At 37.7% G+C, this 17,125-nt stretch overlaps 2 protein-coding genes across 3 annotated transcripts in view; one reads left to right on the top strand and one right to left on the bottom strand.

The window, feature by feature from the left end:
• The window catches only part of NADK2 (NAD kinase 2, mitochondrial), a 46,391-nt gene extending 41,384 nt beyond the window's left edge, over positions 1-5,007 (top strand). Inside the window, exons 12-13 of one of the 2 annotated variants that reach the window (XM_082651336.1) lie at positions 299-422; positions 2,625-5,007. In XM_082651336.1, coding sequence (XP_082507462.1) covers positions 299-422; positions 2,625-2,763 — 263 coding nt within the window. In that variant the 3' untranslated portion in view covers positions 2,764-5,007. The remainder of the gene's footprint in view (positions 1-298; positions 423-2,624) is intronic. The other variant, XM_082651337.1, reaches the window with a different exon arrangement.
• Positions 5,008-12,390: 7,383 nt separating this feature from the next.
• Positions 12,391-17,125, bottom strand: part of SKP2 (S-phase kinase associated protein 2) — a 30,941-nt gene continuing 26,206 nt past the window's right edge. The window contains exon 10 of the mRNA XM_082651654.1: positions 12,391-12,941. Coding sequence (XP_082507780.1) covers positions 12,728-12,941 — 214 coding nt within the window. The 3' untranslated portion in view covers positions 12,391-12,727. The remainder of the gene's footprint in view (positions 12,942-17,125) is intronic.

Genomic DNA, 17,125 nt, shown 5'->3' with positions numbered 1-17,125 from the left:
TACTAGCTTTATAGGTACCCCCCGACCCCAGCCAAATGTACCTATTTCTGCTATATTGTGGGTGATGTAGGCTTCTGTGGGCTAATCTTGGAACATACTCCTCATTTATAAGCGTTTTTTTGTTGGTTTCTTTTTTTAATGGAATGTGTTGTGAGTTCCAAGAAACTTGCTGCCAACCAGACCTTTGGAATAGAACTGTGCTTGTAAATTGGGGATGGCATCCATTTTCATTTTGCACTTCTCAGAAGTGACTGTCTTTCATCGAATGTGCTAATATTTGTTTTTTTTTTCTTTATAGTAACAAATGAATATAATGAATCGCTGCTCTACAGTCCAGAAGAACCAAAAATACTTTTCAGTATTCGAGAACCAATAGCAAACAGAGTTTTTTCAAGCAGTCGTCAGCGTTGTTTCACCTCCAAGTAAGCTTCCTAAGTTGTCTTGTGGCTGTTTTCCTCCCTTGTAATTATAAAGCACAGTTGGCTTTAAAAGTGTTCAATTTCATTAAATTCACTCCTTCAGACTTAATCTCGCAGGGAAAGTAGAACCTGTAGAACTAAAGAGGTGTCATGCTAACCTGGCTAAAGTAATATTTTGTCTAACACTTAGGGTTCCATTTTAGAGAAACTAAAGTTTAAGTTAATAGAAAGGAGAACATAGTTATTTAATTGGGTGATGTGGGCTTTGTTTGTTTACTCTAGTAAGACACAGTAAGATCAAATTATCACTTCAAAAGAAGCTGACTGGAAAGCAACTTTTTTTTCACATGCTGTGGCATAAAAGCAGGACCTGCATTCATACAAAGTCATACGAAGTCTAATATAACTTCAGAGTAGGATTCATTGCTTTCAGCTTTTCCCTGAAAGTGAATCCCCCCCTCCCCACATCTATTAAATTTGCCTTGGATTGTTTTTTGAGGGGAAGAGGATATACAGAAATGTTTGTAATTTCTTATTTTGTAAAGGTTGCCCAATTTTCCAAACTAACAAGGAAACCTACTATAATTCTGAAAAACTGTCATCTATCTCATGGCAAGCAAAGAACAGTTTAATTACAAATTGCTGCTTACAGTGTGCATATAGTTTTTTGAAAATACACAACTGAATTTTTCCAGGAAAGACACAAAAAAGGAAACTCGTCATACTTAAAAATCACTTTATCATTTGAGAGTTAATTTTGATTAATCAACGAATCTATACTCAGTTTGGGTGAAACTGTAAAGATTCATTTAAATGTTTGCTCATATAAGTAGGAGAATAGCTTTATGACTTCGGTGGTTGGAAAGTATTTCTCAGCAACAAGATTGATAAATTGAACTACATTAGAGTTAAGAACTTTTGTTAATCAAGGCACCATTAAGAAAATAAAAAGGCAAGCCACAGAGTGAGATAGTCTAGCAATGGACTCATATCCAGAATATATTTTAAAAATTCCTACAAGTCAATAAGAAAAAGACAGGCAGCCCAGTAGAAAAATGGCCAAAAGTCATGGACAGGCATTTCACAAAAGAGAATATCCAAATGGCTGATAAGTATATGGAAAAATATCCTTGACCTTATTATTCATCTGAGAAATATAAATTAAAACTACATAATATGATACCACACACACCAGAATAGCTAGAATACCAGTTGTTGATAAGGTGGAGCAGGTGGGACTTTTATGTCCTAACATTAGGAATAGTTTGGAAACTTGTTTGGCAGTTACCTACCAAAGCTGAATACAGCGCATGCAGGGACCCAGTAATTCTGCTCCAAGATATATATCCAGCAGAAGTGTATACACTGACCAGAAATGTGTGCACCAAAAGACATGCTCAAGAATATTCATAGTAGCACTATTCCCAATAGGTAAAAACCCAAATGTCCATGAATAGTAGAAGAGATACTTAAATTTGGTTATTTTTGTACAATGCAAGTGTTTTCAGACAGCAATGAAAATGAACACACGGCTGCTACAGGTAATAACATGGATGATTTCACAAACATGCTATTGAGCAGAAGCAGCCAGACATGGGCATACCCATTGTGTTCTTCCATTTATATAAAGTCCAAGAATAGACAAAACTATTACTACTATGGTGATTGAAATTAGGGTAGTGGATATGCTTGGGAAGGAGGGGCTGGGGGTAGAGACTGGGAGATGGGAGTAAGAGCAGTGAGGGAGCTTCTGGGGAGCTGGGTAACATTCAGTTCCTAATTTGGGTGTTGATTACGCAAGTGTGTTCATTGAGCTGTACCCTAATAATTTGTGCCTTTTCTGTATGTTGTACGTAAATAAAAATTTTACATGAAAACAGTTACATTCTTGCTCACTACTTAAAATACTTGTAATGGTAATAACTCAACATTCAAAAGCCTATGAATTCCATCTGAACTTGTTCACTGATAAATGTTTGGGTGAATGGAGCTCTCCTGAACATTGAAGTTTTGAGATTTTTTTGATGATGTACCCATGTATTCACATAGTCACTAATTCTCTCATATCAAAGAGCAACTTGATTTTTAAAATCAAGGCCAAATGATCTCTCTGCCAATTTAGATGACGATGAAGTGTTGTAAAGAACCTGTAATTTAGGGTTAAGAAAAGTGTTGCTATTTAATGAGATGTTTCTTTCTGCTTAGGGTTTGTGTTCGTTCTCGTTGTTGGGATGCCTGCATGGTTGTAGATGGAGGAACTTCCTTTGAGTTTAATGACGGAGCAATTGCTTCAATGTTGATCAATAAAGAAGATGAGCTTCGAACTGTGCTTCTAGAACAGTGAAGGATTTCCTCAGATGACAGTTTTGATCACTGGAAAAAATAGTTTTACTGTGGAAACAGACTGCCAGTCATAAGGCTACATTTTTTGGTTATTGTTGAGACTGGTTGGCCTTGGGCTCAAAGGTGATCAAGAAAGTGAGATTTGTATTATTCTTCTGTTGGATTCTGATGGAAAAGATATTCACTGTGTAAGAAAATGGATGGACTAAATTGATTAGAATTCGTACCAGTGAAATTTCTATATTGCTTACAGTTGGTTTCCAGGAGTGCTGATATCTTTAAATTTAGAGAGGTAGGCTCCAATAAAAGATTAAATGTTTAAGGTTTGAAATTTAACTGTACAAGCTTTTTTTCCTTCCTTTTCCTCCTAATTTTGTGGAATTGGTCAGTCCAAACACATCTCATTTGATTAGTATTTTTTTATAGTACCTAAAATTCAAGATTTTTTAAAAGATTTGGTGATGGAGAATTTTGATAAATCCTGACATTGACCTAATTGAAGTAGGTAAATGTGTTTTTTATATGCTAAGAGTTTTCTAATTTCAGAACACAATGATATTGTTATGACTATTGATTTAAAAAATTCAAACAATCATTTTTGAAATTATTTAGATGTTTTCATTTAATTGACTGTCAGGTTAATTTTGACAATGCTGGGTGAAATATATATGGACAAAATCATGACACCGTTTCAAATGTATTAATTACCCAATAACTATTTTAGGTCTTAGGTAATTTTTTTTAATGATTTGAGTGTCTAATAAAGTTCTTCCTTATTTACAACCATCTAACATGGATTCAAAGACTAAAAGGATGAACTAATTAGACATATTCTATTAGGAGTTTGGTAAAACCTTAAAAAGATATTTTCATCTAGTGTAGGAGTATTGTCAGAAAGAAAATGGATTATTTAATAAATATGCAAAACACTTTCGTTTTGGAATTGCCTTACTTATTATCATGGTAGTTTTCACCTAACTCATATTCCAAGTTTTACACATTAGCTTTGGAGGATAAAATGTTATGGCTTTTCTTTTTTTCCCGTTATGACAGTTTCTTTACCTAATTCCTGATCTACTTATAAGTAATCCTAGAATTATCACAGAAAGTACCTCTTGCTGCATCATGAGACAATTGGTATTCTCACTCCAGTTATTCAAAGTTGTTTTTTTTTTTTTTTTCACTTGCTGTTAAAAGCTTTTCTTCAATCACTGAAATATTTATTGAATACCCACTCAGTGCCATGTACTGTGTCAGGTGCTAGATATACATTGGTAAAGTAAACAGACTCTATCTTATAGAACTTGAGTCTAGTGAGCCCAGAAGTAAATTCTGTGAAAGCTAGGATGTATTATAATCAAATCGAGTGCTCTTAGTTCTAGCAGCATTTATCATGTTCTTGTCAAAATTTTTATATAAATGTTACTATACAAAGATAATCTAGGTTTTGTTGTATATCCAGAACAAGAATCTGGTTTTTTTTTCCTTAGTTAAGAGTATCTGCATAGACACTAATAGCAAGGAGTTTACGTGATGCATACAATAAAAATTGGTGTTTTACCAGAGATGGATCTAATTTCTTGTTTGATTTAAAAATGATATACTTAAGATGCCACTTTAGAAAGAAGTGAAATTCCACACTATAGAAACTCCCTAACAGGTTTAAAATACCTTTTTGACAAAAATGCCAACTCCATCTTTAATATCAAGGAAATCCAATTGTCCAAAATGGTACCAGAGATCTGTTTAATATGTAACATATTAATAGGTAACCTGCTATGTAAAATTGTTCATAAGCCATATTTTAAAGGTTTTAAAAATACTTAATGTGCTTCCTTTGTGATATAACTTCTAACATTTCTGCTCTGTGGTGGGGATTTATTTGTAAGAGATGATGAGAGGCAAAGGATGTTTGAATAGCAAAAATGTTTTTATGAATGAGTTAACCTTTTCATGGCAACTACATGTGAATAAAATTAAACCATTGTTATCTTTTCTTTTTTAGTTCATTTCTTTAGCTCTTATGGGTCATTATTTGAAAACCAGATTTCCCAAAAATGTTATATTTCAAGAGTTTTTTCCCCACTGCTATGTATTACTCTGTGCGCTTTGACTTCATTCACTGCTAATGTGACACAGTGCTTCCTGCTAAATGTAGACTTTTCAGACAATTTTGAGTTAATATTTTTGATGCTCCATATGTATTTATATTCGTGGCCCTAGTAAATCAAATCATATTACATGAACTGCTGAACTAGAAAGAGAAATTGTTTATTTCAAATGTAGTTTATTCTTGTTAACATTAAAAATAACCATGAAGGGGCTTCCCTGGTGGCACAGTGGTTGAGAGTCCGCCTGCCAATACAGGGGACACGGGTTCGTGCCCCGGTCCGGGAGGATCCCACGTGCCATGGAGCGGCTGGGCCTGTGAGCCATGGCTGCTGGGCCTGCGTGTCCGGAGCCTGTGCTCCACAACGGGAGAGGCCACAACAGTGAGAGGCCCGCGTACCGCAAAAAAAATAAATAAATAAAAATTAAAAAATAACCATGAAGGATTAGTGTACTGTAAGTCAATAAGAAGGCTTATGTAAGTTTTCTACATGAAGGAAGGTATAAAGAGTATTTTTTTTGTCATGGGCTTTATTTTATGATAAAATTTTTGGAAAATTATTGACTAACCAAGGAGCTAAAAGGAAAAAATAGAAAAGAATGTTTTAAGTGTTAATTTGAATATTTTATAGGATAGCAAAGGCATGGCTTATAAATAATTTTGTTCTCCCATTTTAAAAAATCAAACATCAACAGTTAAAAAAATTTTTCAAAACTTGGGATCCTGAGAAGACTGTTGAAGAGATCTATCTGAACATTAAACAGCTTTTTATACCAGTAGATTGTGAGTTCACAGGGAGTAGGGATTATGAGTTCTGATTGGTACCTTCTCCCAATGAATACTTGAAAACTGGCATAGCTAGAGAAGAAATTGCCTATTATGATAATAAATAATGGTTTTACTGTGCTGAAACAACATTCTTAGGGAGTCTGTGTGTGTGTGTGTTGGGGGGTGATGTATGGGTAGTTGAAGTAAGTAGGACAGTATTTGAGAAACAGGTTTTTACAAACCGTTTTTTTTTAATTTTTATTTTTTTTAATTTAAAAAAAAAAATTATTTATTTTTGGCTGCGTTGGGTCTTCGTTGCTGTGCGCGGGCTGTCTCTAGTTGCGGTGCGCGGGCTTCTCATTGCGGTGGCTTCTCTTGTTGTGGAGCAAGGGCTCTAGGCGCGCAGGCTTCAGTAGTTGTGGCTCGCGGGCTTTAGAGCGCAGGCTCAGTAGTTGTGGCGCACGGGCTTAGTTGCTCCACCGCATGTGGGATCTTCCCGGACCAGGGCTCGAACCTGTGTCCCCTGCATTGGCAGGCGGATTCTTAACTGCTGCGCCACCAGGGAAGCCCTCAAACCATTTAAAAAATGTATCTCTCCCAACTGCAACTTTTTTCTTCCCTACACTTATTTTCTTTAAACGATTGAAGAGAGCTTGAATGATTTGTCAGGTTTTCACCATACTAGACTGGTTCTTCTTGGCTTTCACAAGAAAATAATCTATTTAAAATACCTTTGGTAATTAAGCTTTGTTACATAGCTATTTCCTCCTGCCTCAGATCTTTTCTTCAAAACATCTTTTTTTTAATGTCTTTTTTTAAAAATTTATTTTATTTTTGGCTGTATTGGGTCTCAGTTGCAGTGCATGGGCTTCTCATTGCGGTGGCTTCTCTTGTTGCGGAACATGGGCTCTAGGCGTGCGGGCTTCAGTAGTTGTGGCATGCGGACTCAGTAGTTGTGGCTTGCAGGCTCTAGAGCTTAGGCTCAGTAGTTGTGACACACGGGCTTAGTTGCTCCACGGCATGTGGGATCTTCCTGGACCAGGGCTCGAACCTGTGTCCCCTGCATTGGCAGGTGGATTCTTAACCACTGTGCCACCAGGGAAGTCCAAAATATTATTTCTTGATGAAATGATTCTTCACAAAATCATTCTATTAGGTTGGCCAAAAAGTGCCTTCGGTTTTTAAGTAAAAATAAAAGACACATTTTTCATTTTCACCAAGAACTTTATTGAACAAGGTATTCATCCTTTTGTTCCACTACCTTCTGCCATTTTCAGGCAACTTCATAATTCCATCTTCCCAAAACTTCTTATCTTTTTGAGCAAAGAACTGTTCCAGGTGCCTTTTACAGTCTTCCAGGAATGGAAATTTTTTCCATTAAGAGAATTTTGTAAAGACTGAAATAAATGGAAATCCACAGGTGCAATGTCTGGTGAATACAGCAGGTGAATCAGAACTTCCCAGCCAAGCTGTAACAGTTTTTGCCTGGTCATCAAAGAGACATGCAGTCTTGTGTTATTCTGATGGAAGATTATGCATTTTCTTTTGACTAATTCTGGATGCTTTTCGAGTGCCGCTTTCAGTTGGTCTAATTGGGAGCAGTACTTGTTGGAATTAATCATTTGGTTTGCCGGAAGGAGCTCATCATAGAGGACTCCCTTCCAATCCCACCATTTACACATCACCTTTGGATGAAGACCAGCCTTTGGTGTGGTTGCCGGTGGTTCGTTTCCCCCACGATCTCTTCCGTTCCATATTATGGTACAGTATCCACTTTTCATCACCTGTCACAATTTGTTTTAAAAACGGAATGTTTTCATTACATTTCTGTAGAGAACTGCATGCGGAAATAGGGTCTAGAAGGGTTTTTTTCACTTATGTGGAACCCAAACGTCAAAGCAATGAACATAAGCTGGTGCAAATGATTTTCAACACTTGATTTGGATATTTTGAGTATGTCAGCTATCTCTCGCGTCGTGTAACATTCATTGTTTTCCATTAATGCCTCGATTTGATTGCTGTGACCTTCAACTGGTCTTGGTCTACCCGACCATGGAGCGTCATCCAGTGAGAAATCTCCAGCATGAAACTTCGCAAAACACTTTTGACACATTCGATCAGTCACAGCACCTTCTCCATACACTGTGCAAATGTTTTTTTGCGTTTCAGTTGCGTTTTTACCTTTCTTGAAATAATAAAGCCTAATATGTCGAAAATACTGCTTTTTTTCTTCCATCTTTCTTTTTTGTGTGTGTGGTTTGAAGGGACTTTTATTTATTTATTTTATTTTTATTTACATCTTTATTAGAGTATAATTGCTTTACAGTGGTGTTAATTTCTGCTTTATAACAATTCTTCCATCTTCAATATAAAAATGGCTACACAAAACTTCACCAATTTTGATGTCTTTTTTTAAATGCACGGTAATATAACAGCTTGCATACAATCTAACAAAATTGTTTCAAATGATGTTAAAGACAACTAAGTGCTACTAGAGCCATCTTATGGAAAAAACCAAACAAACCTTTTGGCCAGCCCAATATTAATCTTTTAAGTATTTCCACTAGTCTTTTAAATGGGTTGTGGATTATCCACTTTACATGAGTAAATAGTTTTGAGTAAAAATGCATTTTAAAAGCCAATGTAATATACACCAGTATGTATAAAATAGATAACCAATAAGAACCTGCTGTATAAAAAATAAAATTTTTTAAAAAGCCAATGTAAATGACTATGGCCAATTTTTGTTTAAAAGACAATATAAATGCATGGTAATGGTTGGGATGTGATACATTCCAGTGTGCCTATTCATTTAAAAATGGATGGCTATGGAAAAAGCCTGCCTTACTGTCTCATCAATCACAGCCCCTGCCATCTGAAGACCTTAAAATATAGTGATCTTAATGCTCAAATGTGCATGGTAGATATTTTGATATTTGGCTTAAGGAATACCAAAATATCAGCATTTTGATAGATTCACTAAAAATAAATAAATATTAAAACAAATCCATAAAATAAGTTTAGTATAGGCTTTAGGGCTTCAACCTGTATTGTAAGGAGCTAACCTCTTGGTGAAGAGAGCTTTTTGACTTCCTGGGACATTTGGCCAGGTGGGGATGGGAGAGAGGTTGCCTTTTTGTTTATTCCAAGGTTAGGGTATCCAGTGGAAAGGTGTTTCTTTCTAGTTTTCCTGGACTACTTAGTGCCTTTCCTCATGCTCTGTACCTCCCCCATCCTCTACATTGTACATCGTTAGTCAATGTTGGATTGTAATTGAGTTCACCATGATAGAAGGGACATAAGTCATGTTACCCAGAAATAAAAATTTTGCATTTGGCCAGACTTTACATAATATCTTGGGAACTTGCAGCTAGGGTATAGGAGAAAAATCAAGGGCCATAGGCAGATGTTAATATCATAAAAAGAATGACAGCCAGATGTTATGTGCCTCTTGAAGGAAGACTAATACTACCTATCAGGTATCTCCTTGCTAAAACAAAAAGCATCGATAGGCAAAGCCTCTAGATCAGGGTCTCTCAACACTGACACTTGAGGGTTTGGATCAGATAATCCTTTATTGTGGGGAGCTGTCCTAGATACTGTAGGATGGTTAGCAGCATCCTTGGTATACAACTGCTAGATGCCAGTAGTGCCTCTCTACTTGTGACAACCAAAACTGTTTTCAGATGTTACCAGATGTCTCTCGGGTAGCAAAATCATTCTTGGTTAGGAGCTTTTTGCTGCTAGATCTAACTACCAGTTTATGGAAATGGGGGACAGATTAACATGTTAAACATTATTCCAGGGATTGATCACATCTGCAAAATCCAGAATGTGGAACACTGGACAAACAACCTAGTTTCTTCAGTAAATAAATTGTAAGGATAATAAAGAAGGGGAACTCAAGATTAAGAGACTTAAGGAAATGTCAATGTCAACCAAATGCAATGTATGAACCATGTTTGGAGCCTGATCAAAACAAACCCGTGTAAGAAAACACTTCCAACAGCTGGGGAGCTTTCAACACCATCTTGATATTTAATTTTTCAGAATTAATTCAGGAGGATATCTTTTAGAGGTAGCTACTGAACTACTTATGAAGTCAGAGTTCTGGGTTTTGCATCAAAATAATCTGTGAGCCTGTGTGTGGTACGTGTGGGGTGGGGGAGATGACAGATGGATGAGATGATGGATAAAATGAGATTGGCCATGAGTTAATGACCTCTGAAAGTGGATAATGAGGTTCATCATCTTCTCTACCTTTTGCATTTGACATTTTTTATAATTAAAAACAAAAAAGGAAACATAGTGGGGCTTCCCTGGTGGCGCAGTGGTTGAGAGTCCGCCTGCCAATGCAGGGGATGCGGGTTCATGCCCCAGTCTGGGAAGATCCCATATGCCGCGGAGCGGCTGGGCCCGTGAGCCATGGCCGCTAAGCCTGCGCATCCGGAGCCTGTGCTCCGCAACGGGAGAGGCCACAGCAGTGAGAGGCCCGCGTACCGCAAAAAATAAAAATAAAAATAAAAAGAAACAGTACTGATAATATCAAAAAAGAAGCAAAACTGGGTAATAATTAGGAAGAATCACCCTTCTACCATTTGAATGGACGAATTCAAAAGGAATTAATTCCTAGAAGATCTCTGGGTATAGGGGGAACTATTCAAATAGTTTCCTAATGAGAGTAAAATACACAGTATAAGCTGATCAAGTCTGTATTTAAAAAGTGCTACTACCTTTTATTGATAGTACTTATATTTATCACTTAAATCTCAAATGTTTTATAAACATGTTAATACTTGGAGAGGCACTTTAACCATAACAAGCCTGTATATTCAGCCCCTTGTCAAAGAATTATAAACATTTTAATTTGACAACACATGAAGTAGATGGGGCAGAAAGGGACCATGTTAAGGCTTATTTTTTCATTTTTTTTAAAAAACAGAACTTTTTTGGTTTTCTTTTTAGTTTTTTGGCTGTGTTGGGTCTTCTTTGCTGTGCGCGGGCTTTCTCTAGTTGTGGCGAGCGGGGGCTACTCTTCGTTGCGGTGTGTGGGCTTCTCGTCGCAGTGGCTTCTCCTGTTGCGGAGCATGGGCTCTAGGTGCGCGGGCTCAGTAATTGCGGCTCGCGGGCTCTAGAGCACAGGCTCAGTAGTTGTGGCACACGGGCTTAGTTGCTCCGTGGCACGTGGGATCTTCCCGGACCAGGACTCGAACCTGTGTACCCTGCATTGGCAGGCAGATTCTTAACCACTGTGCCACCAGGGAAACCCTACGGCTTGTTTTAAAGTGCCTTATTCAGAGGGCTGAGACAAATCCCACACCATACCAAATGTTCATTTTAACCAGAGTACTTAAGAAAGAGAAAGAAAAAAGGAAAACAACTTAGCTGAAGTATTCATTTTTATAAAAATGTGTTTTATTTTAAAACAAGTCTATAAAAGTAGAAATCCCATACAAAAATACAGATTACTCTGACATGTTAGCAAAGTAGCTTACGGCTGGACTTAAGTTTGGAAGTACTGTATGTTTGAGGGCATCCGGAAATCAGAGGCCAACCGGATCCTACCTCCAGCCCTTGTCACTAATCTGTAAACAATAATTTCAAGTAGTATTTAGCACTTTTTAACTACTATGGAATTGAAACCTAATCATTTCCCGTATAACACTACTTTAAAATGTTCCTCCTTAGGTCTGAGCAGATAAGGGCACTTCATACCATTGTTTCTAACATTTGAAAAATCCGATTTAGAAAAAGCAATGTTAATAGAAATGATGAGTTTGGGCTTTTTGTTCCATTTTGAACATACGGGGAGATCATCGATTTAAATAAGAAATTAGTGTTTGTTAGAGTAGAATTTAATCCTTTTGCTTCCACGTATCATTAAAAAAAAATCACTGATGCCATCAAAAGTTTCAACACCTGAGCCTTAACTTTTATGCAGGTGCCAGCTGTGCTAACTGCTCTGAAACTGCGTGGAACATACACGTGATTCTGCTGTGTATTTCTGATTGAAAGGAACATGCGGTTCTTCTTAGGGAACTCTAGGTCCAGTAACCTTATAAAATGGGTTGTTTCAATCATTGTGGAAGGCCATTTAAAAAAGAAAAGGATAATTTAAAATACTTGATTCCAGAGTAATATAAAAATAACTTCAAGAACCTCAGTGATAAAGGAAAACAACAGGTAACCTCAGTTCAGCATTCCAACCATTTTAAGAATTAGAGACTGACTGGTTCCTACCACCTTTCTAAAACAAAGCAAGTCACTTTAAAAGCTAAAGAACCTACGTTAACATAATTTGATCATAAAGTCAGAAGTCCACAATTAAATTTCCTCAGCTAATTTAGAATGCTGGGAACACAGTACATAAAGGAGACTTCATTAATGTGCTTTAGAGGATCCCCCAGGTTAACCTGTCATAGAAAATTGCCTCTTGAGCCTGTAAATTCTAACCAATTCTATACCTCTGGTTGGCCGGTTGTTTTTTTATTTAGGTTTTAAGGTGAATGACCCGGGGCTATTTGTTTCCATATACCTAATTGCAAATCTAAAGGCAAAGTTGAAATGTGTATTTTTCTTTCTATCCTCAGCAGACTGCCGCAAATCTATGATTCTCATTCTGCTCAGCTTACAATACAAATAGCTTATTATTTTTTGCAACCTACGTCTTATAAAGCAGTACTGAGAAATTAAATAGAAGAAAGTTCAGTTGCCATATAGGCTATGAAAATGATTTGCTGGTGGTGATTTTTAAGCTTGATTCTAAATAGATTTAATAAGAAGGGCACTTGGAAGAGGTGGCTCAAATTTTGCTCTTTAAGGTATCTTGAAATTATAGGCTCACTCTCCTAAAATTTCAAAAGGCATACAGCTTAGGCTCTTAAGGATATAGCAGTGATAAAAGCTTTCCTAGTCATTTTTCAAAAGCAACACTTCATAGTTTTCTCTCCAACGGTTCTCTAATATACTTGTAGAAGGAAGGCAAGAGAAAACCAAGAATAAAAATAGCTGAGCTCTCCACAATTGGGCTTCCTGCCTACTTTCCCTGTTCAAAGAAAAGAGGAGACACCATCCTGCAATAGATACTTCATAGACAACTGGGCTTCTGCAGTGTCAGTCGGCATCTGATGCCCCATATCTCCTGGTTCTTTTTGTTGCCAGTGGTTGGCCTAGCGATGGTGGTGAAAGGGGAACAATTAATTTGTAGATGAGGAAGGGCTTCCTTTAATAGTTGAAGGGTACTGTCTGGCACGATTCCAAAGACTTGTAGTGTTTTTAGTGTGGGAATTTCTCCGAGTTCACTGGAAAGGAAGAGAGAGACTTTCAGAGTAGCAGTATCTATGGTAACTGTTCCCCTAGAGTAACATGACCCACTTTTTACAATTTGTATTATATTTTATAAAATGCAAACTAAAGACATAATTTGCAATCAGTGATTTGAGAAAATTGTAAAGGTAAATCAAACCACAAAGCACAGTCCATAGCTTGGGCAACACAGCGTAAGGAAACACACAAGTGCATTTTGTTGAATATCTAATAACTGGAAAACTCCAAGGTTTATTTAAAGTCCAACCATATTTTCTTCCTTTCTCCATTCTTGGTTTAGACTAAAAAGTGTCACTGTGTTGTGAGGAGAAGCCAGCAAGCTAGTGGTGGTAAAGTAAATGTTTTACTGTGGCATCAGATGGAGTCACCAAAGGCTACATGCAACTTAAGGATATGGACTTGACCTTTATTTGAACTAGGCTCGCCCTCTCAAAAGGAGATGTGAGCAGAGTCGATAACTTCTAAACAATGGTTAATACTCAACAAGTCCATTACATGTGATGAAACCTAACAGTGACTTCACGACGATATTTTAAGGTTATGTGTTGGGTGCAGATAGAGACAATAGACATCTTACTTCTCTACATATTACCATTTTTTTTTTCTGTCACATGTATCGCAGTCCTCTTCCTAGGTATTTCACATTAAGTGAAACACATCTCTGTCAAGAGTGAAATTCTGTTCCACAAAAAAGGGAGCCTGTTTTCCCAAAGTAAATACTCTTTGGTAATGATTCTTTTTTTTTAACCCAGGTCTGTGTGCTTAGAAATTCATCTCTCTGATCTGTATGTGCTCCAGGTTGGGACACACAGTACAAAGTCTCAGGAAAGGGAATATTTAGTTTGGAGTTTCAACAAAATCCCACTGCAGATCGATGAGCACATCAATAACCTAGAATTAGAAGCATTCTTTATATTTTCATATTGCCAATAATTACTTAAAAAAATAAACCTTCCTGATAATAATTGTCACCTTGCCTCCAATCTTTCTTCCTTTCAGCTTAGTGTATATACCAATGACCAAGGCATCTTCGTAAAGCCTAGCTCAGACTATGTCCTTTCCATGCTCAAAAATCTTTGATACCTCCCTCATGTTTTTTTTTTTTTTTTTTTTGGTACGTGGGCCTCTCACTGTTGTGGCCTCTCCCGTTGCGGAGCACAGGCTCCGGACACGCAGGCTCAGCGGCCATGGCTCACGGGCCCAGCTGCTCTGCGGCATGTGGGATCTTCCCGGACCGGGGCACGAACTTGTGTCCCCTGCATCGGCAGGCAGACTCTCAACCACTGCGCCACCAGGGAAGCCCCAGCTCCCTCATGTTTACAGAACTCCAAACACTCTGTTGGCCTTAGGCCCTTCATTACTAAACCTGCTCTCCCACTCTTCCCACTCCCCCTCTAAACGTATTTATTCTACATTCAAGAAAGTGTTTTAAACTCCATAGGTGTTTACATACATTAGCTGAAAACATGAGGAAGGGTAATTTAGAAAATACTATCCAAGTAAAATAAATATGCTTGGTGTTCCTAAGGGGGCGCTAAGATCCAGAGGTCACAACAGACTGAAAAGAAAGTCAGCAAGAACAAACTGTTGTTGTTTGTAAAGTAAGCTAATCTCCGGAACAGAAACAGGAGTGCATGGGTGGCACAGTGGTGGCACAGTAGTTAGGAATCCGCCTGCCAAGGCAGGGGATGCAGGTTCAAGCCCTGGTCAGGGAAGATCCCACATGCCGCAGAGCAAGTAAGCCGGTGCACCACAACTACTGAGCCTGTGCTCTAGAGCCCATAAGCCACAACTCCTGAGCCCGTGAGCCACAACTACTGAGGTCTGTGCGCCTAGAGCCCGTGCTCGGCAACAAGAGAAGCCACCGCAATGAGAAGCCCGTGCACCACAACGAAGAGTAGCCCCCGCTTGCCGCAACTAGAGAAAGCCCACGTGCAGCAATGAAGACCCAATGCAGCCAAAAATAAAATAAATAAACTTATTTTGAAAAAAAAGAAACACAAGAAACAGGAGTGTAACGAAAGGTCAGTATACATAGGTGTTTATACTTATTATCACTGAAGATGATAGCAATCCTGTCCCAAACTTAAATCTCTCTTATGTGAAATCTGAGTATGAGAACTTCGTCATAGTCATGAGAATTCGGTTTCTGCGATCTCCAGATTAGCCAAATTGTAAGACATTCTGCAGTGGATAGTATTTAAAAGAAGAAACTACAGGTGGGAGTGACGAGGAATGGCAGATGATAGAAGAGGAAGTGTTCTTGCAACAGCACTTCAAAAGAGCTTAGTGAGGAAGGAAATTACACCAGACACTTAGAAGACACTCAGGTGTTTCCATGTGAGTAAGAAGTGAGTGGTGTAAGATGGGATGGTGGACGAATGATCATTCCCAAGTCGAAAAACCAGAAAGTCTCTAAAATTTTGAGAACAAAAAAACGAAAAACAACACCAACAACAAGCCTCTTGTATGTGTATCACCTACAACACAGCAGAACACATATGCAAGCATCTCTTTGAAACTACAAGAGACTAAAAAGCCAACGAAGGGAGAGTAAATAGGTATGAATAGTTTAAGAGCCATGATTTCTAACTTAAGCAGTATAAAATGACACTGATGTCTTAAAGTGTCTTTAGTTAGTAAACAAAAGGTATTTATAAACCTTTCACAGGTTCACTGATTACCTCATCTACATAATCCCATTTTCCCTATAAAATCTGAAATTCCTCAACTACAAATTATCCTACAGGAGTTATTATTTAGTCTCTCCTAATCTCAGATCACTTTACTATCTCCAGCTTAGATTTCTTACTTGAATGAGAAATACAGAATAATTAGAAGGACTTTTGGATATAAGGAAATCAGATCAATTAAGGAGTAAGGGAATAAATACAATGAGGGTATATGTCCTGCAGACAAAAAACCCTACATTTTCCCAAGTATTTTAAAGCGTTATCATTACAGAAGAAACACATTCAAATTTTATTTTCCCACTTCTGAGATAAGAAATGAAAATTCTTTAGCACAAATGACTTTCTGGAAATTATTGTTGAGGATCCTAGAATTCTTACTATGCATTTCACGGACATCAGCCGCCAGAATGACTGAAATTGGAGGGCAAGACATTTTACCTGGAGAAACTTTTAAGGATAGGGTACTAGCAAACTCATCTTAATGGATTCACAAGGTAAACCAGTACACTAGAAACATACTCTTTTACCTTAAAGTTCAAGGACAGCATCTTTCTTCTGTCTGTTCTCACTCTATTCTGGTGGTCTGGCTTGTCACTAAACTCCTGATGCCCCTGTTTCCCTTATTTCGAGACAATATCTAGACAAATCAGTTACAACAATGCTGTGAGGGTTCACACCTAGGTCTGTGGCTTCAGGCCCACGCTCTGAACCATCAATTCACACTGCTGCAGATATTACTATGAAAGTATTATCATCCCACTGGATAAAAATATGTGAAGGCTCACAGCCTCCCCTTAGCCTCTGCTCAAGAGAAAGCATTTGGGGATTCTCTGCTTAGCTTCTTTCTCTCTGGAGAGAAAGAACAAAAGTAAGACACGTGGATAGATTCTCTTCAGAAAAGCAACCAAAAAAGAATGATCACTGCACTCCAGGACGCTGCACAGGCAATGAAGCTGAAGCCTAGATGGCAAGGACAGGAAAGCATGGTTGACAGAGATGCCTTTTTGGGTGGACACTGCAGGCTCCTAGGAGTTCTGGATGCTAGAAAATTCAAGTGGCAGGAGATTTTAATAAGAGTTCCATGCATATGAATTGAGACCCCAACATCTGAGAGCCCTGAAACTAAATACTAGCATTCCTTTTAGGCAGTGCTTTCCCAAATGAGATACCCGCTCAGACCCTGAGCCCCAAGATTAATTACAGTGATTTATTAAAAAATGTAATTACCAGATTCCCTAATTCTACTAGTTAACTCTATGTAGCTGAAGTATCTGATTTATTCATTAATTCCTTTTTTTAAAAAAATTATTTTTTAAAAATTGAAGTATAGTTGATTTACAATGTTATATTGGTATACCAGAGCAAAGTGACTTAGTTATATATATGTATACATATATTCTTTTTCAGATGCTTTTCCATTATAGGTTATTACAAGATCTTGAATATAGTTCCCTGTGCTATATTCC

The sequence above is a fragment of the Grampus griseus genome (genome assembly GCF_964374135.1).
Source record: "Grampus griseus genome assembly, chromosome: 3".
In the NCBI taxonomy this organism is placed as follows: Eukaryota; Metazoa; Chordata; class Mammalia; order Artiodactyla; family Delphinidae; genus Grampus; species Grampus griseus.
The sequence above is the reverse complement of the archived record's forward strand: the minus strand, read 5'-3'. Positions and strand labels throughout refer to the sequence as shown.